The sequence below is a fragment of the Photinus pyralis genome, unplaced genomic scaffold, assembly GCF_008802855.1.
Source record: "Photinus pyralis isolate 1611_PpyrPB1 unplaced genomic scaffold, Ppyr1.3 Ppyr1.4_LG8, whole genome shotgun sequence".
NCBI classification, from domain to species: Eukaryota; Metazoa; Arthropoda; class Insecta; order Coleoptera; family Lampyridae; genus Photinus; species Photinus pyralis.
Genome location: NW_022170819.1, coordinates 10,317,682 through 10,345,067, shown reverse-complemented (window position 1 = coordinate 10,345,067; position 27,386 = coordinate 10,317,682). Strand labels below are relative to the sequence as shown.

The 27,386-nt window shown below is 36.0% G+C and overlaps 1 protein-coding gene across 4 annotated transcripts in view; it reads left to right on the top strand.

The window, feature by feature from the left end:
• Positions 1 to 4,778: 4,778 nt before the first annotated feature.
• LOC116178152 (runt-related transcription factor 3-like) overlaps positions 4,779 to 27,386 on the top strand; it is an 82,167-nt gene continuing 59,559 nt past the window's right edge. For all 4 annotated transcript variants that reach the window (XM_031497563.1, XM_031497561.1, XM_031497562.1 and 1 more), the window contains exons 1-2: positions 4,779 to 5,614; positions 22,322 to 22,435. In XM_031497563.1, coding sequence (XP_031353423.1) covers positions 5,212 to 5,614; positions 22,322 to 22,435 — 517 coding nt within the window. In that variant the 5' untranslated portion in view covers positions 4,779 to 5,211. The remainder of the gene's footprint in view (positions 5,615 to 22,321; positions 22,436 to 27,386) is intronic.

Sequence of the window (27,386 nt, the reverse complement as noted above, 5' to 3'; positions counted from 1 at the left end):
GCATTTAATTCGGAAATAGGGCCCTTAATTATTACCTAATTAGCACCTAATTACAGTTAGTTCACTTTTCATTTTCTTGGTTTTTTGAGGTAGTGCTCTGCTGAGTTCATATGAACCTGGCAGAACATGTAATAACTGTTTAAAAAAAGGAGCATTTAATTCGAAAGTAGGGCTCTTAATTAGCACCTAATTAGCACCTAATTATAGTTAGTTCACTTTTCATTTTCTTGGTTTTTTGAGGTAGTGCTGTGCTGAGTTCATATGAACCTGACAGAACATGTAATAATTTAAAAAAAAGGAGCATTTAATTCGGGAATAGGGCACTTAATTAGCACCTAATTATGCAATATGTTTGATTGTGTTCTGCTGACCTTGCTCTGCTAGGTTAATGGACATCACGCAGTTGGCTCGACAAGGACTCGGAAACCATTCGCTCAAAGAATACAACAATAAAATCTTGAAAATCCTGTCGTATAATGATACTACTATTATCCCAACATAGAAAAATAGCCCAAAGATCGGTTGAAACCACCCTTCAAGGCGCTTTTACTACCAAAATCAAATTAAATTTTCCCCCACACTCGTGCGTCCTTTTTACTATAGCGAACCATGCCTGATTAAAGGAGGAAACTTGGCAGCGTTTTGGAAAAACCCTACTCCCACGCTGCAAACGAAAAGCTGTAACTTCCTATACCCAGTCAAGCATTAGTGCTAGGTTAGAAACGAGGGCGGCAACCACCCAATTGCTAACGTGATTACAGAGGAACTGAGAGGTTTTCAGAACCTACAGAGGATTTATATTAAAAAGCGATCATCTATCCCGCCCCACCTGAATCTTCTTTAACTGTCACTATATCGCCTATACGGTGTCATACTACACCAAAACCCTTAAATATCCCGACAATCCAAGTCCGCTCACAACACGGCCCCAAAGTTGGACGGACGCGCCCCCAGGTGTAAGACAACTATGGTTTAAAATCGTCACAAATCGAGAAAGAAGTAGTAATCGATAAAATCTTGTCAATTTGCCTTCCAAATTTCAGCGGTAGAGTTGCGGCGGACTGGTTGCTGTTTAGTCGCTTTCTACGGCAAGCAATGTCATCTGCCGTAGGGTTGTTCTTATCCGTCCCTACATGGGTAAATACCAGACGACGAAGAATTACTATGAAATCACCCACCAAAAAAATTAATAAGTTTTAAATCCAACAAAAATCCGCCACCGGTCTTCCGTTACAAATTGGATTCACAGGGTTCAATCAACCCCTACAAGAGATTTATCGGTCACGTTTCAAATAACATTTGATTTACGACTTAATGACTGTGTTTGTTTAATCACGTCCTTCCCAAGCGTCTTAAAAACACGGGTCGGGTGTCAAACTTCAAGTTAATTAAGAGCGCTTCTTTTGCGATAGGACCTAACTTAATCGGACGGGTTTTTGCAACTCATTTATATGTCATTCGTTAATAATGTTTAAGTACTTAATTTGCCGTATTCAAATTTCCAAGTCGATGTTCTAATTAATGCCCATTGTTGATTGGGCTAAACATGCATGGCCTTGCAGTTCCAATGCTCGTTTTAATAGGAACCAAAATCTGCTAATTAATTCGGTCTCGCCCTATAGCGCATTCGCACCTCCAGATGCAATATGGGATCTTATGGACTAATTGCCTCTCTTACTAGTTTGCGTCATTCTTCGATAATACTATCCTTGTTTCTAACCGCATTGATGTTAATTTGACATATAATTAAATGGAAGTATTAAAACAAAACATAATCTCCTTGTGCTGTCATTGTCACGTTTGGCAAGCATGTACTGTATGTCCATAAGCACCATACTGCATCTGGAGGTGCGAACGCGCTATACGAGTAGTAAAATTACACGGTGTCATCAGAAGTGAAGATATTTTGTACCGTACACATCCTCTTCGGAAACTGTAATCTTTAGCGAAAGATACTTAGTTGCTTGTGAATATACAGGGTGTTTAAAAAAAAGGTCAGATATTTTATCTGTGAATAGTACTCATGAAAAGAAATAAAAAAGTTGTAATAAACATAGGCCCGCAAGTTCAATGTTTCAGAGATAGGGTTGATTTTGTGTTTTATTTTAAATCCTGGTTTTATGCATTCGAACGAATAAGGGCTTCCGTTCAACGAAGAATGTGATTTTTTTAAGACAATACAAAATCTACTCTGAAACAGTTAATTTGCGGACCTAGTTTATTACCACTTTTTGGCTTCTTTTCATGACCACTATAAGTGCGGATAAAATATCCGACCTTTTATTTGGAACACCCAGTATATAATTTATTAATGTAGCGAGGTACCCAGTTTAGTGTTTACAATGACGTAAATGATAAATACAAATTATGGTGCCGTTACTGTTCACCCGTTTAGTACACAGACCACGGTTTAGTGTGGTGTTTATTACGTTTGAAATCATTTGGCATTCCTATTTTCAGTCTGGAAGTAAATAAACTTCTCTTTCTAACACTTTCAATTAGCTTTTTTTCTTACTATAAACACTAGGAAATTTATATATTCATATGTATATTTTGTTACCCTTAATTCGCTGAATGAACGATTGACACTTCTAGAAACCCATAGCAAAAATTTCCAGCAAAAGATGGCATCTTAAAATCAAAGATATAGACAACAAAATGCTAGAAAGCTGTGGCGCTAATCTCGAGTTGGACTCAGGGCCTGAGGATCAATGCAAGTGATTTTAAAGAAGAATTTACATTATACAGGGTGAACATTTTGTCTGGAACACTGAATATATCTTCAAAACAAACATTTTTTAAAGCAGCTTTCTATGGTATCCAAAATTAAAAAAAAATGGCTACCAATCTACGTACTTTAAATTTGTGGTCAGTGGCGTACTTCTACACGGGCAGAGGGGGTATATTTTTTTAAATAGTACCCTCTAGTTTTCATTACATATTCTTAAAGAGTACATTTTTTGGAATATAGCGGCACAAAAAACTTAAAGTACCACATAATCAAATTTAAGAGAAAATCAAATTAAGAAAAATAGTTAATTAATTTCATAATTTTACTAGCTTGATCTCATTTTTGTTGTCATATTCAAAAAAGTACATTCTTTAATAATACCTCACCAAAAAAATAGTACTGTCCATTAAAAAAAAGTGACTCTCGGAGTAGACGCACGTCACTATATAAATAATTTTTAAGCATGTAAATTTACTTAATTTTTTATTGATTTTTGATACAATAAATTGCGTTCACATAGGTAACTAACAAAAGAATAACGTTTTTTTCAACGCAAAATGAAATTGCTAAATTAATTTTAAAACAATATCATTTTCCTTAATTTTGATTTTTCTCTTCAATTTGAATATGTAATATAATCAATTTTTTATGCTGCTATATCCAAAAAAGTCTCTCTTCAAAAATATGTAATAAAAACTAGCAGTAGTCATTAAAAAAATAATAAACACTTAACCATGCAGAAGTACGCCACTGACCACAAATTTGAAGTGCGGGGATTGGTAGCAAACATTTTATAATTTTGGATACCTACCATAAAAAGTTTCTAAAAACGTTGCTTTGAAGATAATATTCAGTGCTCCAGACAAAATTTTCACCCTGTATATCTAGTACGTTGCCCTTTTCCATGAAATCTTTGGATGTTTTAAATTATTGAAGCCAAAACAACCTAATTAGTTTATTATCCAAATACTGTTGTAGCTATAAGCATCCTGTATCTGCCGCTAGTGGCGAGAGAAATTTTTCTAAACTTCAATTATTGAAAAATTACCGAAGAAATTCTTTAAGCCCATCAAAATTTAGAAATCTGGCATTAATTTCTATTGATGAATCATCACGAACTGCCCCTCCAGACTACACGTCTCTTACTGGCGAATTTGCAGAAGGCTAAAACTGTAGTTGGTTGTTCTTAAAATTTGCACAAGAAATATGCCGATGGTGAAAAATTAGTTGCATAATTGAAATTTTAAATGTCACTGCCAGTAAATCAGTTCTACCATTTACCAACCAATTTTTAATGATATTTTTGCTGGACTAGGCCGGGAAATGCTTTTTGGACACATTTGGTTATAGGCAAATCAAAGTTTTGAAACAAGAAGATAAAAAGCAACGCATACAGCATGGACAAATTCTACACAGTTTCCAACAATTGTGACTGAGCCATTTTTTGGAAATCGCGTAATTTTTTGTACAAGAATCGTTGTTTTCAAACGGGAAAGCAAAAGCGTGACTTGATAATATTTTTGGTACCTACTGTCAGCGATTTCAATATCTCCGAGAATCTTCACAGATTGCTACGAAACGTGCCACAAAATTAGATAATTAATTAGAGAAGTTTACGTGCCTTTTTCCGCGCCCTACACGCAGTGAATAATACGAAAATAGTAAAAGTTCAACAAATAAATTTCAACAACCGCACAATTTTCATATCAATTTGCGGTAAGAAACGAGACCGCCCCGTACCGCCTCTTCCGGTAAAATAAATCAAGCAAAATCCGCTTGGAAAGAACATTTACATTACGCTCAAAATCGACGCAAACGTAAAGTTATTCCGTAAAAACAATGGATACACCTTATGCATTTGAACATTATGAATCAAACGAGCCGCGAAACCAGCCCACTACGACGTGCGCACGATTTTTCGTACGCCCTCTCCGTCGCACGCGCACAGCCCTCGATACCGCCGACTCACTCTTTCTCATTATGGGAAGGCAAACCACATTTTCACCACACAATGCTTCCAATGACTATACAACTTAGCAGTGTGCCAGTCTTGTTTTGACTGCCTGCGTAAACAGTTTACGGTGATTTGCGTCAAAAGAAAAACGCGCACGTTAGGTTGTTAAAACGCGAGAGTGCGCATGCGACCCGCCGTTTTCAAAGGACAAATTCGCGCTTCTTTGAGGCGACGCGTCCGTCTTTGAAAATCGTCCGAAAAGTCCGCTCGCCAATTGCATATGTGTGACAAGTGCGTGACGTAAAAACCCGGCGATTCCCGTTAATACAAATGAATCATCGCAAACAAAACGTGAAAGTCAACAATATGAACATTGCTTTTTTTTCAAATTAATCCGGAAAAGGCTCGAATTCTTCGAGTAATTTTCACGCTCGTTTTACAAAAAAAAAACATCGAGTAGGTTGCGGGTTACTCGAGTGAAACGTGTGAGAAATTCGGTGGCCCCCCAAGAAAAAACTCGTCCTCTATGCATCTACCCGTTGGCTTGACAAATTGCTACTCGGTGTCGGAAGAAGCCTGGCCGAAGATATCGACGATGGAACCCTCGGGGGGTTATGGTAACAATCAGGATCTCTGGTGGACCGAACACTTAATTCACGAGATACAGTCTGAACATCCCGGTGAATTAGTTCGTACAGGTAGTCCGTATTTGTTGTGTTCACAATTGCCGTCGCACTGGAGATCGAATAAGACGCTTCCGGTCGCGTTCAAAGTGGTCGCTCTTGGTGATGTCGGTGATGGAACAGTCGTTACAGTCCGCGCCGGTAACGATGAGAATTACTGTGCTGAGCTGCGAAATTCGACGGCCGTCATGAAGAATCAGGTTGCCAAATTTAATGATCTCAGATTTGTGGGGAGAAGCGGACGGGGTAGGTGCACATTTTAAATAATATATACTTTTGAAAGGCTTCCATCACGCAGTTGTTTATTACGCAATGAAACGCTCTAGTTATCGAAATTTCTACAAATTGAAATATCAAGGATCATTAGATTATTTCAATTTTTCATTTCACCGAATATTTTTTGCAATTTGGACAAACAGAGCGAAAACGACGCTCAATTAACTACGCAAAAACGTGCACGTACATATTTTTAAATGTTTTGAATCGTTTTTGCGATTCGCCTCGAAGGTTTTCTTACACCTATTATAGTAACCGCAAGAAAATACGCGACAGAGAATTACAAAATTTTGAAAGAAAATAACAAGATTCTTGAGGAAATTGCCAATTGCCGATTGGAATTTCAAAAGGTACAAGTGTAGGCTTTTTGCAGTTGTCGGAAACACCAATTCCCAAGATTTTCCGGTTTTCAAAATTTTCAAATTTTGCAGCAAACTACGACTAGGTTTATAAGAAAGAATTAAACATTCGAAATTCCCCATCTCGACTCCTAATTTGGTTTTAGAGTTGAAAAACATTAGGATTTATATGACTAATGTAGGTAGGTATCATAGAAATTAATAAAATAAGTACCCTCGGGCCTTTTTTAGGAAAAGCGGCCGATTTTCAGATGTCTGGAAAACTACGTCTCACCTTACATCGCAAACCTTGGCGTGTTTTTCAATGGCTACTCAGCGAATTCCCTTGCATTAGTATCTTTTTCACCAATAAAACATCGTTAAAGATTCCCAAAAGGTTCTATTTAAAAGACTAAAACCTCCACTAAAACTTACACGGTGTTTGTAATAATATTATTTTACTAGATATTTCGGCCAATATATAGTCTATAGGGCGATTATGATTCTGAAATAAACTCAGAAGAAAATAATTGTGCGATTTAGATTAATTCGTGTAGCTGGATCCAGCCTCACTGTATCCCAGCGCCAGATCTACATTGTATCAATGTAAACACTTTACAATTCAGTGCAACGTCCGCAGTGTCCCATCACGAGGTCCTTCAGCACTGGTGTGGAATAGTCGTCGGCTATTTTTTGATCTAGTGATTTTGCGTGCAGTTACTAATGGACGTGTATAAACGGCACGGCTCAGTGGCGATGCTAACCCATCGCTGGATCCCATCAGTGACGCTGGATCTGCTTTAAAGACTGTTACTATACAGGGTGGTGACTTGTGTAACTCATCTAAGGGATTTCAACGTAAAATTCATAACATGCGATTATTGGCTCCCCAAATTATTTTAGAGCAAAAATGTATTAAGGTTTTTTGTGGAAAAATTTTTTTACGCCAATCAGCCGTATTAGTTTTCAATTTTTTTCGAATTTTTTTCATATAAAGAGGGAAAATTGGGAAAATAAAACCCGCATCTTTTTTAATAATCTGCGATGCCATGGCATTTTCTAACACAAAAAGATATCCAGTTATCAATAAGCAGCAGATCGAAATGGATTTTATGATCGACTTGGTTACTGCCTTGCAGTTAATGGTAACTTATTCGAACATTTATTGTAAATTGTCATATTAGGAAACCGTTTTTAGTAATTTGGTCTTTCTTTATGTTGAATTCGCTGTTCTAAATATACAGGGTGACAATTTGAAAACTTACCACCCCCCATATCTTAGTAAATAAACGAGATATTTAAAAAAATCAAAATCCGTTTCGGTAATTCGGAGGGGGAATCACAATGAGATAGTTGGCGACGCACCCCCTCCAACCCCCTGCGCCCCAGCCACCCCAACTTTTAAATCTTAAATAGTGACCCCCCATGTGTGATACGTCGTTGGAAAGCTCTGAAAAAATGCTTTCCAACCATACCAAATAGCATTACATTTAGGTTAGTAATTATCGTGCAAATCAAAAAATAAACTAATATGATACATTTGAAATCTGTCGTATTTAAAACGCAACCGGCGAACATAGACGAACTAAGACAGAGAATAATTCAAGAATGTCGAAATATTGCAAAACCAACATTGGAAAGGTTCGACAAGAGTTTGAGAATAGATTATAACTGGCGATCAAAAATGAGTTGCTGTCGAGTCGGCTTTGGAAGTTCAAGTTAAATACGATTTTCCGTGTCTATTTTTTGATTTGCACGATAATTACTAACCTAAATGTAATGCTATTTTGTATGGTTGGAAAGCATTTTTTCAGAGCTTTCCAATGACGTATCACACATGGGGAGTCACTATTTAAGATTTAAAAGTTGGGGTGGCTAGGGCGCAGGGGGTGTGAGGGGGTGCGTCGCCAACTATGTCATTGTGATTCCCCTTCCGAATTACCGAAACGGATTTTGATTTTTTTAAATATCTCGTTTATTTACTAAGATATGGGGGGTGGTAAGTTTTCAAATTGTCACCCTGTATACTTTTTGATAGAATTTGATTTGTTTTATAGCTGTCATTCCATGGCATGACGGATATTGACGTAGTTTTTGTAGGTATTATAAAATTCCATGGCATCACAGATTATTGAAAAAGATGGGGGTTTTATTTTTCCAATTTTCCGTCTTTATTATGCAAAAAATTGAAAACTAATACGGTTGATTGACGTAAAAAATTTTTTCCTACAAAAAACCTTAATACATTTTTGCTCTAAAATAATTTGGGGAGCCAATAATCGCAAGTTACGCAAGTCACCACCCTGTATATATATATATATATATATACCATTTAGTGCCAATGGAAATGGGGGTTATGGTAACCAAGCAAGTTATAATATACTTCACTATATTGCGTTCGCGCTTCCAGATGCAGTACGGGATCTTATCTCTCTTACTATTTCGCGTCATTCTTCGTAAACGCTATTCTTGTTCCTCACCGCAATGATGTCAAACTAACATATGATTGAATTGAAGTATTAAAACACAACTTCTGCTGTAATTGTCACTGTCAGTGTCGTGTACCGTATGTCCATAAGCACCATACTGGATCTGGAGGTGCGAACGCGCTATAGTTGAAATCTAACGCGTAAAACCTCTATTACTAATTACTATGGAATATTCTAGGGAGTATTGGATAAAATTTATTTATATCTTTATACAAAGGGAACATTTTGTCTGGAACACCGGATATATCTTGACCTGGTATCCAAAAATATAAAAAAAAATTGTTACCAATCTATACGTACTAAATTTGTGGCCAGTGACGTACTTCTGAATTATCAGGTGGGGGCATTTTTTTAATAGCAACTCAAAACTCAAAATAAGGAAAATAGTGTTGCTAATTAATTTTGTAACTTTAGTAGTTTGATCATGTTAATTTATGTTGTCATGTTAAAAAATAGTTCTTTCCATTTTAAAAGTGGCCCTCTTAGTTCTGTAGACGCACGCCACTGTAAATAATTTTTAAGAATACCTATAGATTTACATTTTTAGTGATTTTTGATACAATAAATTGCTTTGACATAACTAACAAAAGAATACAGTTTTTTTTTCAACGCAAACTAGTGAAATGTTAACATTAATTAACACAACTATTTTTGTTAATTTGAGTTCTTTTAAGCTTTATTATTTAATGTAAGCTTTTATGTTGCTAATCCAAAAAAGTGTACTCTTGAAGAATATTAAACGAAAACTAGTGGCTGCGAAAAAAACCATGCAGAAGTAAGCCACTGACCGCAAATTTAAAGTACGCAAATTGGTAGCAAACTTTTTATCTTGTTTTGGAGATATACCCAGTGTTCCAGACAAAATGTTCCCCCTATATATAAAATTCTCCTGCACGTGTGTTTATGACTGAACTACTAAACGGCTGGACGGATTATGATGAAATTTTTATTGTGTCTCTCTGTGTCCTCGAACTGATTTTTTATTTTCGTTGATGTCTCACTCTGCTACTTCGCGTGCCGATTGATACATGCGTCGCACCGTGCCAATGTGTTTACATTCTACATTCTGTTTGCTGGATTTCTATCATATATCCGTCAATATCGATCGTACCAAGTCGCGGGGGAAAATATTTTTAGTTGTTTATACCATCCACTAGAGGGCGAAATGCGGTGTAAAATCTTTTTTAAAGGAGTGTCGTGGTCAATTCAAGGTAAGAAAGAGACGGCAATAGTAGGTTCCGTCTATCACACTCCCGTTAGTAGAGTCTTGTGTTGTTTTTTTTAAGAAAATCACGTTCGAGGACATTTATTTCAAAACGCAGGATAAACCATAATAGATACGAAAGAATGTGTAGAACTAAATTTCGTAGGAGGCCATGTATCTTATCTTCAACCCTGTTTTAAATAGTAAGCGCCAAATGAGTGGGTATATTACCAGGTTAAGATACACCAAGATACACGTATACAATCGCAAAATTTCTTTCAGGATTTTTATCTCCGTATCATTTTTACAACGTTTGAAGAAATGAACAGTGCAAAACGTCAATATGAACCTCTGTTGACCGCGTCCATGAAACCATACAGACATACGGATAGCTGGCTACAGACAAATGTGAGTTATCGTTACATGGCTGATTTTTTTAATAAAATATCCTGATAAATAGCCAAGTAGAAATCGTCATGTCTTCCAGCGAGATCCCATGGCTTACCTATGGGTGGGAGGGGCGGTCAAATCTGTCAAATGTTAATAAAACCTGACTTTCCGTCATTGAATTGGACTTAAATAGGTACCTATAGTTAGTGATTTGAAACCACCAAATTGTATATTTGTTTGCACGATGGCTATGCTGTAATTTTTCTATAAAAACATAATTATTTATTAGTTTTTTCGATCTTTTTAATACCCCTGTTAGTAGATATTTTTAATTTCAATAGGTATAGAATTTAATTGTGCTCGGAATAGGGCAACTCTTTTCCCATTTCACCAAAATTGTATCTCCTGGTATCCCAGATAAAGGTTACTAAAGTTGTTTACTATCCAATTTGTCTACATGAGAATTTGGGAAACGGCAAGAGAAGAGAAGAAACAACTTGTAAATCAGCATGATTAAAGCACATTTTGTGGTAATACAGATCAGTATTTTATTAGCGAAGTCTAAAATTATCGTTTTCATGAGTAATTTTGGCTGCGTTAAATAATTAATTTTATTTAATTTCAATTGAGGATACGTCTTTATTTTGTAAAACAAATCACAAAGTAAATAATTAAGTTTTTATACTGCTAGCGCTACCTAACGGTAAAATTATAGCACCTCCGAAAACCATATCGAAATTATTTTCTTAAATTATCGATCTCACAAGTAATCTAACTCAAAATAGACTAGAGCCTGCACATCTACACTATAGCAGCAAGCTTTTAATGAAAATTTGAAGTCTCTAGCTATTGTATTTGCTGAGATCTCACCCGGACAGCCGCCCAGCCAGCCATAACGAATATAATAGCGTATTTTTTTCAAAAATGCGCTAAAAAGTTACATTATTCCGAGCACAATTAGATTCTGTATGGAAATTAAAAATATTCGCGTACAGGGATTATAAAAATATCGGGTAACAACAAAAAATGGTGTTTTTCGAAAAATTGAAACATCGTCGCCATCTTGTAAACAAAACTTTGATAGTTTTATATTAGCGCGTGACGTTAACATATTTTTTCTAAGCTTTCTAATTTTATTGTAAACGAAGTCGGAAATGCTCATGCAGTTACTTTTCTATGAAACACCCTTTACAGTAGGTATGTGTAGGTATACCACTCTACGTAATGTAATAGGTACTAGGAAAAAGTAAAAAACAAGTATTAAATTAGCATATGCATGATGAAAGCGCATTTTTGGTAATGCAGATCAGTATTCCATTAGTAAAGTTTTAAATTATCGATCTCACGATAATTAAGTTGTTATACTGGTAGCGCTATCTAACGGTAAAATTATAGCACCTCCGAAAACCACATTGAAATTATTTTCTTAAATTATCGATCTCACAAGTAATCTCACTCAAAATAGACTAGAGCCTGCACATCTACACTACATCAGAAAGCTTTTAGTGAAACGTTGAAGTCTCTCTATTTTAATTGCTGAGATCTCATCCGGACAGCCATCCAGCCACCCATAACGAATAGTGTATTTTTTTCCAAAAATTCGCTAGAAACATAATTTTTAAAGAGAAGTGCAAAAATTAATTCAACCGTTTCTTAGAACAGAGTGTGACAATTAAGTCTGTCAAAAAAAGTGGGTGTAGAGACTAGAGAGGACTAAAACGGAATGTCTAAAATGCTGCGCGTGGGTCTCAAAATTGGGGTTTGTTCTAATTTTTTTCTCAATATCCATAACTGGACTGATCGAACTTGCGGCTTTATCTAAGTTTGTGGATATGACCCTTCTGTTTTTTGTAAAAACATTTCCAAATTTCTTATTCCAAAATGATGCACTTTTGGTGCGAAAAAGATTTCGATCTTGACAAAATTTTGATCCGGAGGCTCTTCAACATTCAACATTCAAGAAAATATAATTATGTAAGAAAATTTTAAAGGTCTCGCAAGTGTTTTAAAAACCACAGAGTTTAAACCATCTGCGCGCAAAAATGCACTAGGAAAATCGATATTCAAAACAGAAAAGTCTGCACTTCCGTATAGTGCCATTTAAAATGTTAAAGAGTGCCAGTAGCGGCAAGAGTTAAATGACGGATATCTTTACTACCTCTCCGCCCCTACAATTTCTAAGCTCCTAGTCCACATTTTAAAGCATGAATGAAATTAGGCGAGGCGATAAATACAAATTCCAATATGGCAGTGACAGTGACGGGTACACCGATCTTAAGGGGGTCAGGGGATGGGACGCAGTTTATGGGATAATTGGGGATGGGATTTTGTGAAGAATTTGTGGCAAAAGTAATGAAAAATTGAATTATGAATGACAGATAAAAACAATGAATTTTAGAGAAACTTAATGGAACCTTAAGAGCAATGAAAATTTGAGAGGGGATATTTGAAGGAGAATTTGAGAAATTTAAAAGGAACTTTAGAGGGACTTGAGGAAATTGAGACAAGCTTAGGGTTAGTATGAAGGAGATCTGATGAAAATTTGATAAGAAAGTTGAACCAACTTGAGAACGAATGGGAAAGTTAAGGAAAACATGAGCAGAACTCTTGAGAAACTTAGGTAAAGAGAACTGGGGAAGAACAATCAATTTTAGAGGAACTTGACAGTAATTTTGAAGAGTACTGGTGGGGAATTTGGCATAAAGGGGAAAGGAACTTGAGAACCTGAGAACAATTTGAGAAGAAAAGTTGGGCAAAGCTTGAGGAGAACATCAAGGGAATTTAATAACTTAAAAGCGGTTTGAGAGGTACTTGAGGTAAGCATCCTTCTTCCCCCCCCCCCCCCCCCGGCTTTCAGACGACTCGGCTCTGCCATAACTCGGCTTCAGGACGACTCGGCTCTGGAATTACTCCGCTCCGGGATTACTCGGCTCCGGGACTACTCGGCTCTGGGACGACTCGGCTCTGCCATAACTCGGCTCTGGAATAACTCGGCTCTGCGACGACTCGGCTCTGCTATAACTCGGTTTCAGGACTATTTGCCTCTGGGATAACTCGGCTCCGGGACTACTTGGAGCTGAGACTACCGCCAGGCGCGGCGTTACACGAGAAATGCTCGTTTTGTAGGTACTATTATTACCGCAACTATTGCGTGACATTTCAATTTGCACGACACAGAGTCACACATAAGCTTTAGTTAAAAATCAGAGGTTGATATCACATACAATATTTCAGGCGGGATAAGTTAGTGCAGTAATTTTAAAATCGATAAAATTTTTAGAGTTGTGAGTAGCGGTCAAAGTCAGTTCTCATTAAGAATTTTCATATTCTCATTTTTTTCACGAAAGATGATTTTGCCCGCCAACTTCACGCTGCGGGCAAAATTGAAAAAAACTCATTATTTTAGAAGAGTTCTGAATAGCGGCTGCGGAGTTCTATAGTTCTCACTAAATTATTGTAAGAGTTCTGCCAAAATACAGGTTTTATCGCAAAAACAGATTTTTGTGTTTTAATACCGAAATTATTCGCAGGATATACCATGTATTGATACTAAGACGAAAAATATGAATTAGTCCTTGGTGATAAAACAATTCGTAATGTTGAAATTTGTATGTGCATAAAGAAGCCATACGAACGGAGGGTTTTTTTTCAGAGCCGAATGATTCTCGCGGTGCCGGTAATGCTAGAGCCGAGTTATCCCAGAGCCGAGTTATCCCAGAGCCGAGTAGTCCCAGAGCCGAGTTATCCCAGAGCCGAGTAGTCCCAGAGCCGAGTAGTCCCGGAGCCGAGTTGTCTCAGAGCCGACTTGACTCGAAGCCGAGTAGTCCGGTGCCGAGTTGCGCAGAGCCGAGTCTTCCTGTACCGGAAAAATCATATGTATAACTCTGGAGGAAAGTACATATCCCTCCCTTGTGTGATTACTGCCCTCCGCGAACATGCGGGAGGGAATGTTTAACTATTCTCCCTTGTTATACAAATAGCTATAAATACGTTTTGCAAAAATTAGGTCGATAAATTAAGGTACTTACGAGTTACGGCAAGTAGAATGGCAAAAGATCCCCCTAAAAGGGAACGTAGGAAATTCCAAGTCGGTCGGCGTGCCGTTGCGATAAAGCTCGAAAATTAAAACTTCTTTAATTAATTGCGCACCCGGGATCAACGGAAAAATATGCATAATTCTCCTTAATTATGCGTGCTTAAGTTGTCAGTAAGAATGTCCCAATCGAACGACCTTTACTGGAACACATTTATTTAACTACTGCTATTTCCACTCACTTAATTGGCCGTATCTATATTTCCAGAATCGGTATTGGAATTCGCATGATCAACCAGGTCAGCGCTACTAATAATGGCTTATTATGTCTGAAATTCTAACATATTAATTTGCCCTCTTCTTCTCTGGCATGACACCTTTCGGCGTCTGTAAAGTCAGTTTAAATATGCTTACAGAAACTGTTGCAAAACTGATAAATTCACCACTTAACTTACGTGCGTTATCGGCGGTAGTAACGAAGCGTCCAACTTAAAACTTTTCTAAGGACCAGGTGTTCAACAAAGCTGCGGTCGGCTCTACAAATCCTTTGAGTATGTTTAAAAACCCCAGATACCCAATCAAATTATTTATTGCACGCTCACTTAGGGGGCAATATTGACAACCTCGCGATTTCAAAAAATTGCTAAATCGCTTTTTTTCAAAAATACTCGTACATATCGCACTTATCTTAAAAATATAAAGAGTCGCTGGGTGTCGGAAGTTATGTAGTTATAATGAAATTTTACATTACATTACGTTTTTAGCTTTTTTATGTATTGCAAGGTTTTGGAGCTATAGCAAGAATTTCAAATGAAACATAACAATTTATGCCCTGTTGTTTTTACAAAAAAATCTGATTTCGGTGACATTAAAAATTAAAAAAGATGTTTTGTTGTAAAAATTTAGAGTATTAATAACTTTTATTCTTTGTTTATAAAAAATAAGTGAGATATCAAAATGGAATTGGGCAGGGAATTGGGCTGCTGGTTGCGTTACTGTTTGAGATAGGCGAAAATCATCAATTTCTCAATTTTTCTCGCAATATCTCTACGTATATAATTTTTTCCTATGGGGATATCGAAATTGGGACATACTGTACAGAATATTCTTGTTCAGATGCTCTGCAAGACAATATGTTTTGCCGTTTTCTGAACGAAATTGATTGTAAAATTATTGCATTAGCCGCATAACGATGATTTTCCTTGCGCTAACATTGGCTTCGTTGTATACCGAACCAGATTTAAGACATTCTGGGAAAAGTCATTATTGAAATAAGATGAATACATGAATGAATGCAGAGACGATCTCCAGTGTATTTTAGTGTGATTGCATCAACAGATTTAGGATGGTAAGACAGTTGCCCCAACAAAATAAATTGAATAAGAATTTCCAGTGAATATTCTCGGTATTATCATTGAATAAAAACACTATTTTTATTCAATGGTATTATTCACGGATATTCTCAGCTTTTTACTGTATTTGCGTGAGTATTTGTAGATGCCTAAAGGGAATCTCACGATTCGAGGATGTTCATGGAGTTCCAAGAATAGGTATAGGTATCCCATTTAAAATTTTAGAGAAAATCTCGTTCTGTAGTTGTCTTTTCACCCTATAGCAGTAATTTCTTTCATCCAACCAAAAAGAACTGTTTCGTGATGGGTTCCTACCTTTCAGGAAAAAAAGAGAGCGGAGAAACCTTCGAAAAGATTAAATTGATATACGTAGTAAAGGTGTATAAAGTATGAGAATGAAGCATGTACTACCTTTTACGACTTGTACAGTCATTGAAGATTAACCAGAGAAGGATCTCAACGTATACAGTTTTTTGTTTGACTATTCATGCACATTCCGATCGGTAAGTAAAAAAAAACCTTTCAATTTTCGAGTTCCATTAACCAAACTTCATTCAACAGATGAATGGGATAGAAGTGAGAGAAAATATTTGAACTACTAAGTGCCATTTGTACCATCTGAATCGATAATGATACGCAAAAATGGTGCATAATTCCGCCTGATTACCGTTAAAAACGGATACACATAAAAATGCACGATCTTTCATATCACTTACAGCATGTCAACATTGTAATTGATATCCAATGATTGCATGTCGCAAGCTGGTAGCACGAAAGATATGTTTGTCAGGCAACATCTTCGTTTACCACGGCGGACCAAACGCGTGAATAAATTAAATCATTGTTTTCCATTAGCATTTTACAATCGTTTCTTAATCACTATTTTATACCTTCAAGGTTATTACTTCTATTTATGAACGTTTACCGTTACCTTATGCATTTATCATCATTTTTTTCCGATACCTTCTCTATTTGCATTCTTAGGTAACGTATTAGCTTATAAATTAAATGGTATTAGGTTATCCCCCAGTTTTGCTCTGCTCTTTTCCAAATTTAATGATTCAACACATTATTAATCCAAAATTTACGACGCGTTTCGTTATTAATGAGGAAATAGTAACTAACAAATTCATTGAGTGATGCATGTGATGCTATTTATATTAGACATTTACCTGCGATTTCTTGTTTTGCTTTTTCGCTTACTTTCTGCTCAATAGAATTGATCCAAAAAACTGCTTGTTGACTCCGCTACTGACCTGACCGATAGAGATTAAGATGAAGTCTTAGATGATTGCACAATGCACTATTTCTATACTGAACTGAAGGCCATATTAAATAAAGTATCCACAAAAATTCAGAGAAAAAAAACATGAAAATTTCGAAAATATTAGAAATATCAAATTAAAAAAAATTGCATAATTAAGAAATATCTTAAGCTTGACCAACAATTCGGAAGTTACAAAAATAAATGGAGACATCATTTTTAGCGCATTTTCCAACGAAGCTAGGTTAAAAGGTTTCTTTTTAGAGAAATTTTTTGAAAGAATCAAATTCCGTTATGGGTGGTTTTTTCGGTCCGTCTGTCCATCTGTTCCTCGTCTAACTCGAGAACGAAAACAGACAGCTATTTCAAACTTTCGCGAAATCGATTTGTACGAGTTCAAGGATCAGTGCTATTGACTATGAGCCGGATTAAATGTCGTGTTTCAGAATGCGAGCTGAGTATCAAAAGATGCACTTACTGAAAATCGTATACGATTCTTCTTATCATGTTTAATTCGAGGTTCAATTATAACTTGAAACTACTTGCTTAGTATATTATTTTAAATTTAATATAAACATTATAGTCAGGATTATAGTCGATGAATTTTTAGCGCTTTTTTGCAAAGGTTTTTTTAAGTATAACTCTCGGAGGACTCATTTTAGTCAGATTATATTTCAGCGCTAATTAAACCTCGTATACAGGGCATTTAAAAAAAAGGTCTGATATTTTATCTGCGTAAAGTACCTACTCATGTAAAGAAACAAAAGATATGGAGTTGATTTTGTGTCTTAATTGAAATATTTTTGTATTAGAACGAATAAGAGCTTCCTTTCAGGGAAGATGCCGAGTCTGTGTGCAAATGGAAGGAACACACCCAGAGACTCTACTTTAAATATTTTACATTACAACACTGTTTTGTTGAAGACAAATACAAAATCTACCCTCTCTCCGAACATTGCCTTATAAGCTCATTACAGTGTTCACATTTTAAATCCTTTGGGGGTTTTGTGAGTTAAGAGATACCAGGACGATGTGTTGCAAAATCACACTGTGCACATTTTCAATTCTTTGATGACCTGTGTCTTAAGACATGCCGTTTCAGAATATGTTGAAGATTTGTTTCAAAATTACAATGTGTACATGCGTATTTTTACGCGACACACTGTGTACTCTTTAAATATTTGGAAGTATTGCGAGTTAACAGATAATTTCTGGTTCGTTACATAATCACACTGTGCATATTTTAAATCCTTTGAAATGTTAAGAGATGAAGATTATTTTAATCTAAAAATTATTTCAGCACGGCCTGATGATGGGAATATATCACCCGAAATCGATCGCCTATAGAAAACTATAATAAAAAAGCCTAGTTTGTTTTTATTTAATTTTTTAATGTTCAACGTAATTCACACAAACTACAATGGAGTACTTCATACAACGAACTAAAAATTAGGCTTGGTGTTTTCTCTGTTTTGCTATGCGAGTTGTTTCATTGTGATAATTTGGATATCATTTGCGTCTGCAATGAATATTTCTACACATTCCAATGATGTAGTATTTGAAACACTAGTTCGATTAGTTACCTTTTTTAGATTTTTTTAAATATTTTTGTCGTTTTTTATATTGTAATATTCTGCTATTCGGGCCGGAGACGAATCCAACACGTCAAAAATCATGAAAATCGGTCCGGACATTCTTATTGAGTTATAATAATAGGTATACGATTTGGTTTTATATATTAAGAATAATCATGAATCAATACTAAAAAAATAAATAAATAAACAAATAAATAAATAAATACAATAAACGAAAGATTAATATTCGATACTGAAGACGTTTTTTTTTAATTTGTGAAACGCAGATGAAAATATGTAAAAAATGCGAATGAAAATATGAAAAAGTGAAAAATAGAAAATGGCATTCGGGGACTGCGAAGGTACTGAACCGGTCGTGAGCTCGCCTCGTCGAAGGGGGTGGAATTTCGACCGTATGAACAGTTATATGTAGAGTAGACCAAAGCAAAGAGTGTCTTTGTTAAAGTATATTGTGAAAATGAAGAAAATCGCTCGACTGGCCCGTAACGGACCCCCTTCTCCCGGCATCGGCGCTTTCGTGTTTTTCTACAGTAAAATTGTTACTCAAGAACGGTAAAAACTATGCAGGATGCCGCAGTTAGAAGAAAGGGGAAGGGAGGGTAAATGGACGCATTGAAAGAACTTTTATTCTCCCTCAGGAGGGTGGACTGCCATAAGGACCATCAAAAACGGCCCCAACCACATTTTCGAACCGTAATGGGACGTTGTTTCTAAAATAGGTAGTGCTTAATTAACCTTCCTTTTATTAAACGGCAGAGCAAAGCGATAAAAGGTTTATAGGGGAATCGATTGTGTCCGTCTGTCCGTGAACACGATAGCTTTCAAACACTTGGGCCGATTCGGTTCTAACTATTAGTTTACCTTTATCGCTGTTCGTCCTCTTCATTCAGAACACTCCTTTAACTTTACAGATATCGAGATGTGATTTTTCTGGATTAGTTAGGGGGGGGGGGGGGGTCAGAGGAAATTATTAATACTTGCTTGAAAACAGAGGTCTTCATAAGTTGACGTCAATTGAACTAATGAAATTTGTTCCAAATTTTCAAAAACTAATTTTGGCAATCTATTTTGATGAATTTTGGAACTAGTTTGGAGATGTATTGGAAAATTTGGAAAGGTGCAGGAAGTGTCGGGCCCTGGTCGAACGTGTTCAGATTCGTTTTTCGAAAAAAAAATTTGGAAATGTTCAGTAAATTTTGGAAATGGCTTGGTAAAGTTGAATATACACATCAGATTTTGGAGATGCGTAGAAGGTGGGAGATTTTTATAATTTAGTTTCCAAAATGTTTACAACAATTTTGAAGAGTTCGGTAAGTTATGGATATGCTTCTGGATGCAGTTTCGAAAATGTCGCGGAAATGTTGGGAATGTTTCGGACGTGTTAAATGTCCAATTTTTTGGAAATTTTGGAACGAGGAAACTAGGTGAAAAATAGATAGAGATGTGTAGGCAATATTAAAAACTTGGAAATGTCACAAATATTTATAAGGTGCGGAATTTGTTTGAAATATTCGAAATATGAAGAAAATATTGGAAGCGTTTTGGAAATGAAAATATGTATCAAATGTTAATAGTTATTTACATAACAGTCAGGAAAATGACACATTACTGGCGAGGAAATATTGAAGTACGAGGCTCCTTCGGGGTCGAGTACTTTAATTTCCGAGTCAGATAATATGTCATTTTAATTACGAGTTTCCTATTAAATTATACCCGAAATCGTATTTTAATATAAAATTTCATTTTTTATATACCTAGAACTTTTGATTAATGTCAATCTGTCAGTGATGGCAGGAGTAATTATAGACATTTATAAATGTCACAAATGCGACCGGTAAAGTGACAGGTGCGGTCAGTAAAGTGACAAGCGGCAGGACACGTAGTCTGCTTTGCCTCTGTCATGGAAACGTAAATTTCCTGACAGAAAGTATGCACGAAAATAAAGATTTCAGGACGATTTTGGGTAGAAATGTTTCCGAAATGTTGGCAAATGTGAAAAATTTTGAAAATTCGCATAAGGTTTTACAACGGAAACCCGTGTAAAGGTAAATGTCATCACGGTTTCGTCGGTCGCGAATTACCACTTTTTTAACTTGTTGTCTTTGTACCTTTTCGTTTTCATATGTTTTTGGAATTCAACCTTGAATCGTTTTCGGTCGATTCTTCTGTAGTAAGCATGTCGCCTTTAATAGACGCTCGCTGTCTTAACACATTCAAATTATATGGGCAAGGTTTTGTGAACTTTGTTCTGGTTTATCATTTTCCCCATTTCGAGCATCCCGAGAGAATATACCGAACAAGTGAACGTGTAGGAAATTGTGGAAACTTTTCAAAAATGTTGGATACGTATACGAGGAGTGTAGACAGTGGTCAGATCTTGATAGTTATAAATTTTTAGGCTTCCACAGGCCAAAATTTACTAGAAACCGTCTCTTACCTATATTACTAGTTTTATTTTATTAAATATTCTCTTAAGTTTCTTTGGTGTTAGTTCTGCAGTTTCTGTTCCCTTCCAATTGTGTCTGATGATCTCTTCGAAATGCTTATATTCAGACTTCTAATTCTAAATATCTTCTTTCGATTCATGTGCTTATCACTTTTTAATCTCCAGCGTTTTCTTTCATATCGTTTCTTCCCACGTTCTTTGTTTTTTCAATGTATTATTTTTGTTTGTCAGTTTCTTTTGTTGTTTTGGTTTAACATTATATTCCTTTTTTCTACTTTTCAATTTTGATCCCTTATATCCTTTGTTAATATTCTGTGCATTATTTCGCTCTATAAGTTCTTCTTTTTCTTTAGCTCTCTCATTCACAATTTCCATAATTATACTGGTCAACTCCTATTTCCGCATATCTTTGGACTTTTCGTCTTATACAAATGATCTAAGGCACTGGAATCTGTGGAACCATTATGAGCGCATTATGTAATTGATAAAACGTAACGGTTATTATTCTACGAATTTTAGTTTCACGGTCACAGAAGGACTGAGTAGGCAGTATTCAAACGATTTCCCAAAATTTCGTCTTAGCTTTCCTAGTTCCATGTTGAATAATGTGAAAAACCTGATCAGTTCCGTATCGTATGTGAACTACCTTTCCTCCAGTTTTTAAGAAGTATTAATGACGAATAAAAACGCTAACGGTAAACTTGTAATCGATTCATAAGTTATTAACAAACAAAAAAAGCGGATTAAATTTGCCTTGTAATGAGAACGTTTGTGCTCATCATCCTTCATGGAAACCGCGCGCTTCCACTTTTCCGATTTTTCGTAAAAGGCTCATCGCGTAATTAACCAAAAAGGGGACGTTCGGCAAAATTAATTACGAACATGATATGTCGAAGTGATTGTTACGGCTTTTTCTCTTAACGTGTGAATGCGTGTGTGTGGCATATATGAAGCTCGCGCCATAATTCTTAAAAACCCTGTGACATTAAGGGGCCGTTAATCACTTTCATAAACTTAAAAGGCGGGTTTATGTAAGTGTTTTATGGCCCATTTTAGTTAACAATGGCCGTGTTTTCGCCGTTTTAGGTTATTTTTGTACAATAATAATAATCACAGCGCGTTCTCTTATCATCGACTTATTTTGCCGGTCGTTGTGGTGAAATGAGGATTTATGGAAACCTGGATGTGGTCGCGTTTCTAAGTTGAATGATAAAAAAATTACGGAATTATCATTGTCTTAAGATTCGTTTATTACCGCGCTGATAATTTTCCCGGAATTTGTACAGGAACGGTTTCCTTTTCTCGCTTTTTTTTTGTTCGTTAGGGCCGATCCGTAAAGTAAAATGATCTCGCCACATGCCAAACCGACACCAATTATAATTAGCAAATTTGTGGCTGGCTCGCCTGGAAAATTATACGTGTCTCTGTATATTTTGTGCACTTTTCGGTAACCGCAATTTTGTTACATCGACCACATGTCTCAAAAATTGGCGTGTAAATAAGGCTTGTTACGCGTGCCCTTCACTCGATCAATTAATACTTATTCTATTCTCTGGTTTATTGCAGGAAAGTCGTTCTCGCTTACGATCACCGTCTCCACCAACCCTCCGCAGATAGCGACTTATAATAAAGCAATTAAGGTGACGGTGGATGGGCCTAGAGAACCACGATCGAAGACGAGTAAGTTTTAATTGTTTATTATTAGCAGTTAATTATTTTAAATTTTCGCAAGAATTCGTGTGGGACCCGCCGTTTTAACATATTGATTTTGCAAGAATTTCCTTTGTACCTACTGTATGGAAAATTTCTAGTAGGTATTTAATTTCCTCTCATGCACGTAATATTTTATGAATTTATTATTTTACCACGATTATCTATACTTACGTATATAACAATGATTTCATTAATATTCAATGTGTTTAGCATATCCACATTTTTTCTCTTTTAGTAATTTAGATGGAAATGATTAAGGGCGTAACAGATTTTCTATTTCTGTCATCAAGCTGGTAATTTCTTAAATCTTGAATATTAAAATTCATTAAACTTTACGGCTTTTTGTATTAATAACATGTACTTAATTATCTCGTTAATTATATATTCTATACTGAGTATTTTTAGTGCCATACCAGACGATATCGCTGAACAGGGGATGCAAAAAAGTTGGAACACTATTCTATTAGAATTGCTCTAAAAAATTTGCACCATGAATAATACATCAAAAACTAACCTTAATTAAACAATATTTTTTTATTGTTTATATACGTGTCAACAAAGGCAAACATATTTAATTAATTTTAAATGCTATAAGCTAATTCTTTTGTATGAGATTACTGCAATACTTACACTTACTTTAGGATCCTTGGAAAACAGTTTCTACAGGATGTTTGCAATACTCAAAATGACTTCAAAGGGTCACAAAAACTAGATTTACAAACAAAATTTAATTGCATTTATTTTCACAAACGGCTTGCCCAAATTACACAAGACTCCTAACTCACCGAGTTCGTAAATACAATTGGCAAAATTTAAAAACAATTACAAACAACTTAAATTTAAAATTAAAACCTAACTTAAATATCATCACAATTATGTCCACCCAAAACAAATTCAGTATTCATCAAACACCACACCACAGATTGAAAGAATATGTGGCTTAACTTTTAGCCACTTGTATGGGTCTTCGCGGCATGCGAACTTCTTAAGGTGGGAAAATTAGACGCTCACTTTTTAATTGTTGATTCTAATGGTAATCTTCAATGCACAAAACTACGGCGACGGATTACTGTGACCCTTTAAATTCGGGTCACAAACAAAAAATAACTGGGCGAGCAAATCAAAATGCTGTGACCCTTAAATTTCGGACCATGTACACAACACCTCAAACCTAACTAGCTCTTTAATGACATTTTTCTCAGTACACTTCCGCACCCCGACACAACAAAAATATTTCCATTCTGACTTCATTCCTGATTCCAGGCAAACAATTTTGAAAGCGCTTGAAATCAACTTTGGATCAATAAAACTGATCGTAATTGAGCATGAGACATCTCTCTGAATCGTTAAAGGAATCGAATAAACACACGACTTGCATGATTTTGTATAAACAAAATGTATTCTATGACCACAAATGAAATTAAACATAAAATCTTATTTAACAATATTGGACCACGGGGTCCTAATAAACAAATCCCGCAGATGCGTTCGATTACAATTTAAACAAAAAATCTTAAAATTAATTATTATACAGGTTTCGAGTTATAAATCCCAATAAAATCCAGGTACACTAATTACTAAGGAAAGCAATGCACTTAACCGACACGTGACGCACAAAAACTTGTTCTTCTTAAATCAATTCCTCAAACACGTTGATTGATTGTGATATCTAGGTGAACGCAAAAGTACACCACCGATAACTCAAATGGCGTTTATCGTAGACGATAATTTCAATGTGAAAGCGCTATTCCCAGCGCGTACTGAACTCACTTCCACAAAACAACAAATTTGCTTAGAGCGACGAACAGCAACTAACACCAACTTCAACACATGTGTTCTCCACTTTCAAAACAGCAACTCGGTCTCGCCATTGATAAAATGCCTCTTCAAAGAACCGCAACTCGGTTTGGAACTTGGTGAGAAAGCGTCTTCTTACGAACGGCATCCCGACCTCGAATTTGGCAAAACGCCCCCGAACTTACGCCGCCTCTAGTATTTAAACGGGCGTCCCTCCTTAGATAGCGTGGAAAAATTTTAACCAAGTAAGGACCCCTGCTCACTGGAACTTGCGACAGGACGCGTGTTTTGATCACGTGCAGGAGCTCGAAATGATCTTATCTTAAATATAACATTTCTACGAAAACAGTTTTTTCATATTAAAAAGCCACCTTATCTCTAGAAAATTACGTTAAATTTTACAAAAATAAACGAAAACCCAATAAATCAAATCGGAGCTGTCACAAATGCATTAACTAAACAAACTGATAACAGAAATTGGGATAAAATACTCTTTCTTTTAGAATGAAATAAAGTAAACGTTTGTGTTTATTGTGTTTATTCGTAAGTAATCCCAGGAAATTGATTAAATGAGTAGTAATAATAAGGGTTTGATTCATAATTAGAACACCCACCTGGATCTAAACGTCAACGTCCCAAACGAACATTGTTTACACAGCAGTATATAACTTTAAAAACTCAATGCTTTCAAAACGTCAAATCATGACGACTAAACTAAATAATTTCAATAACTCTCCTGAAAAAGGTCGAGAATCCCAATTGCCGTTAACGTTCGAGAACGTCACGGACTTTCCGCTGCTAATTCTTCTGTAGCGTTTATAAACAAACGTTATCTGAACCCCACTTCAACTTTTTCAAAGGCATTCTATTTTTATATTTCTCCTCGTACACATCAGGCATCTGCTATAAGAGAGAACTCAATATTGATGTCTCCATTTGAGAGACTCGGTGGCCTCGATCACCAAACATTATACAACATTTGATTAACACCTGAAATAAATCTTGAGCATGATTAGAAAAAAATCTGACATGAAAACTCTTATTTGGATCGCACAATGGATTCGAATAATCCCAGAATTAATTGAATGACGATGACAAAAAATTATTCCGAAATAAAATGAAAAAAAAAATGAAAACGAAATCCCTACAAGAAAGAAAAGCTTACAAAGCTTGTTTGGACATAGTACCCCGCACGCAGACGGTCGACAAATAAAATAAGAAATCCTAAAATAAGGCGCATTTAACTCGTACATACGCTGACAGCTTCTGAACTGCACTTTGCTTTATACTACAGCCCTTTTCCTTTACGAGTGATCGGTTCTATTTCATTCATCATATATGAACAGTGGATTATCCGAGGATGGTACTCACAAAGGGTGATTTAGATTCAGATCGACAACGATTCACAACGTTGTGTAGAGGTGCGAAGGGAACGAAGGAGTGTGAGAGAGCAAGAAAGTGGTCACTTCTATCGACCCGCACGAGGTGTCACTTTCGAATTTTTAGCGCATTTTTTTAAGAATTAAAAAAGTAAAGTAAACTTTTGAAAATGGGAAGCGGGCGGTGGGGGTGAGGGGTGGGGGTGAATAGGCTTGGTTTCTGTAAACTATAACTTTCCCACGCAACTCATCGAAGTCAGTTGGTGATAGAGGAGGGGGAGGGGGTAGACATTGATTTTAACTTTCATAGTACTCTAATTAAAGGTCCTTACGAAAGAAACTGTTATCCATCAACTACCACCCTTCTACCAACTATGGCTTTCATCCACGACCTATTATCGTCATCGGTTATAATTCCTCACCTTTTTGTAATTGGGGGAGGGGGATAAAACTGTTATTATGATTCATGGTATTCTAATACAAAGTCTGGACAACAGGAATTAATTCCTACTGCCCTCCTCTCCAACATCTGTTCGAAATAAGTTATAATTCCTCATATCTTGAGAGCAGAACGACTATGTCACTACGTTAAGTGCTAATATCTCGAGAATGGAATGTCTGGGGACGGTACTCACGAAGGGCTAATGGACCATCTGACCAAAGCATATCTGTTGGTGAAGTCAAAATTATTCACTTGAGGTATTCCTCGTGAACGGAGTGTCGGAAGAGCAAAAAGCTATTGGAACATTTGTACGAGACATACTTAATTTACCGGTCACCGCTTTATCTGCACAAGAGTTGTTCACAATTTGTACTTATTTTTAACATGGTGACTTTGGCACAAATTCTACGTAACACGGAACCGTTAAGTGGCTTAGATATTTTTTTAAACGTGACGGGAAAGTTACATGTAGGTAGATCGTTGGCGCCATGGTAGATCTAATTATTGTGGGAATCGTCTAAAATTTAAGTTTTTGACCCTTGAATGAAATTATCTACTTACATGCCTCCTGGTTTGAAACTCAAATACTAATGTGAACTAAAGCTGCATCCACACGCCGATAGACCCAAATTAGAATAACTAGTCAAATTTAATGAAATTCTGTTAAAACCAGTCGACGAGAACGCTTTCGTTGTTTAACGCGCTATGCCCCACGGCCCTCTACCAACAATCCAATTCTCGCTACTTTTCTTTTTCAATTCCCGCCCATTCCAATAAATAAATAAATCCCTGAATTTCATTATTTGCTGAATTTTTGTGCGGGTTGCATGTGACTTATATTCGCACATAAACTTTATCGACGATGAATTATATCATTTTTGTGGCCGAAAGAACATTAAGTTAGAAAAAATTGAGACGAGTTATGTACAAATAATATAAACAATTACTTCGATCTGATTAATATGGAGAAGGATCTCCATATACCATACAATATGAACCTTGATTTCAACTAGACGAATTCTATGGAGGTTGACGCAATTAAATTAGAAGATACTGTAAATTCTGATTCATTTGTAATTCGAAAACCGCAGCGTAAATACTGTAGGAGTACCGTAGAGGCTGTTGTTAAGTTTTAATAATGTGTGTTGAAATTTCAGTTAGAAAATAAGTTCTATATTTTTTTGTATGTTTATAGGACTTAACTGGGATAAGTTTGACTAGTTGGAATTATTATTAGATTTTCAGTTGGTCAACCTTCTCCCAATTAAGTACAAAATTATGTTAGCGCCTTAGAAAGTAA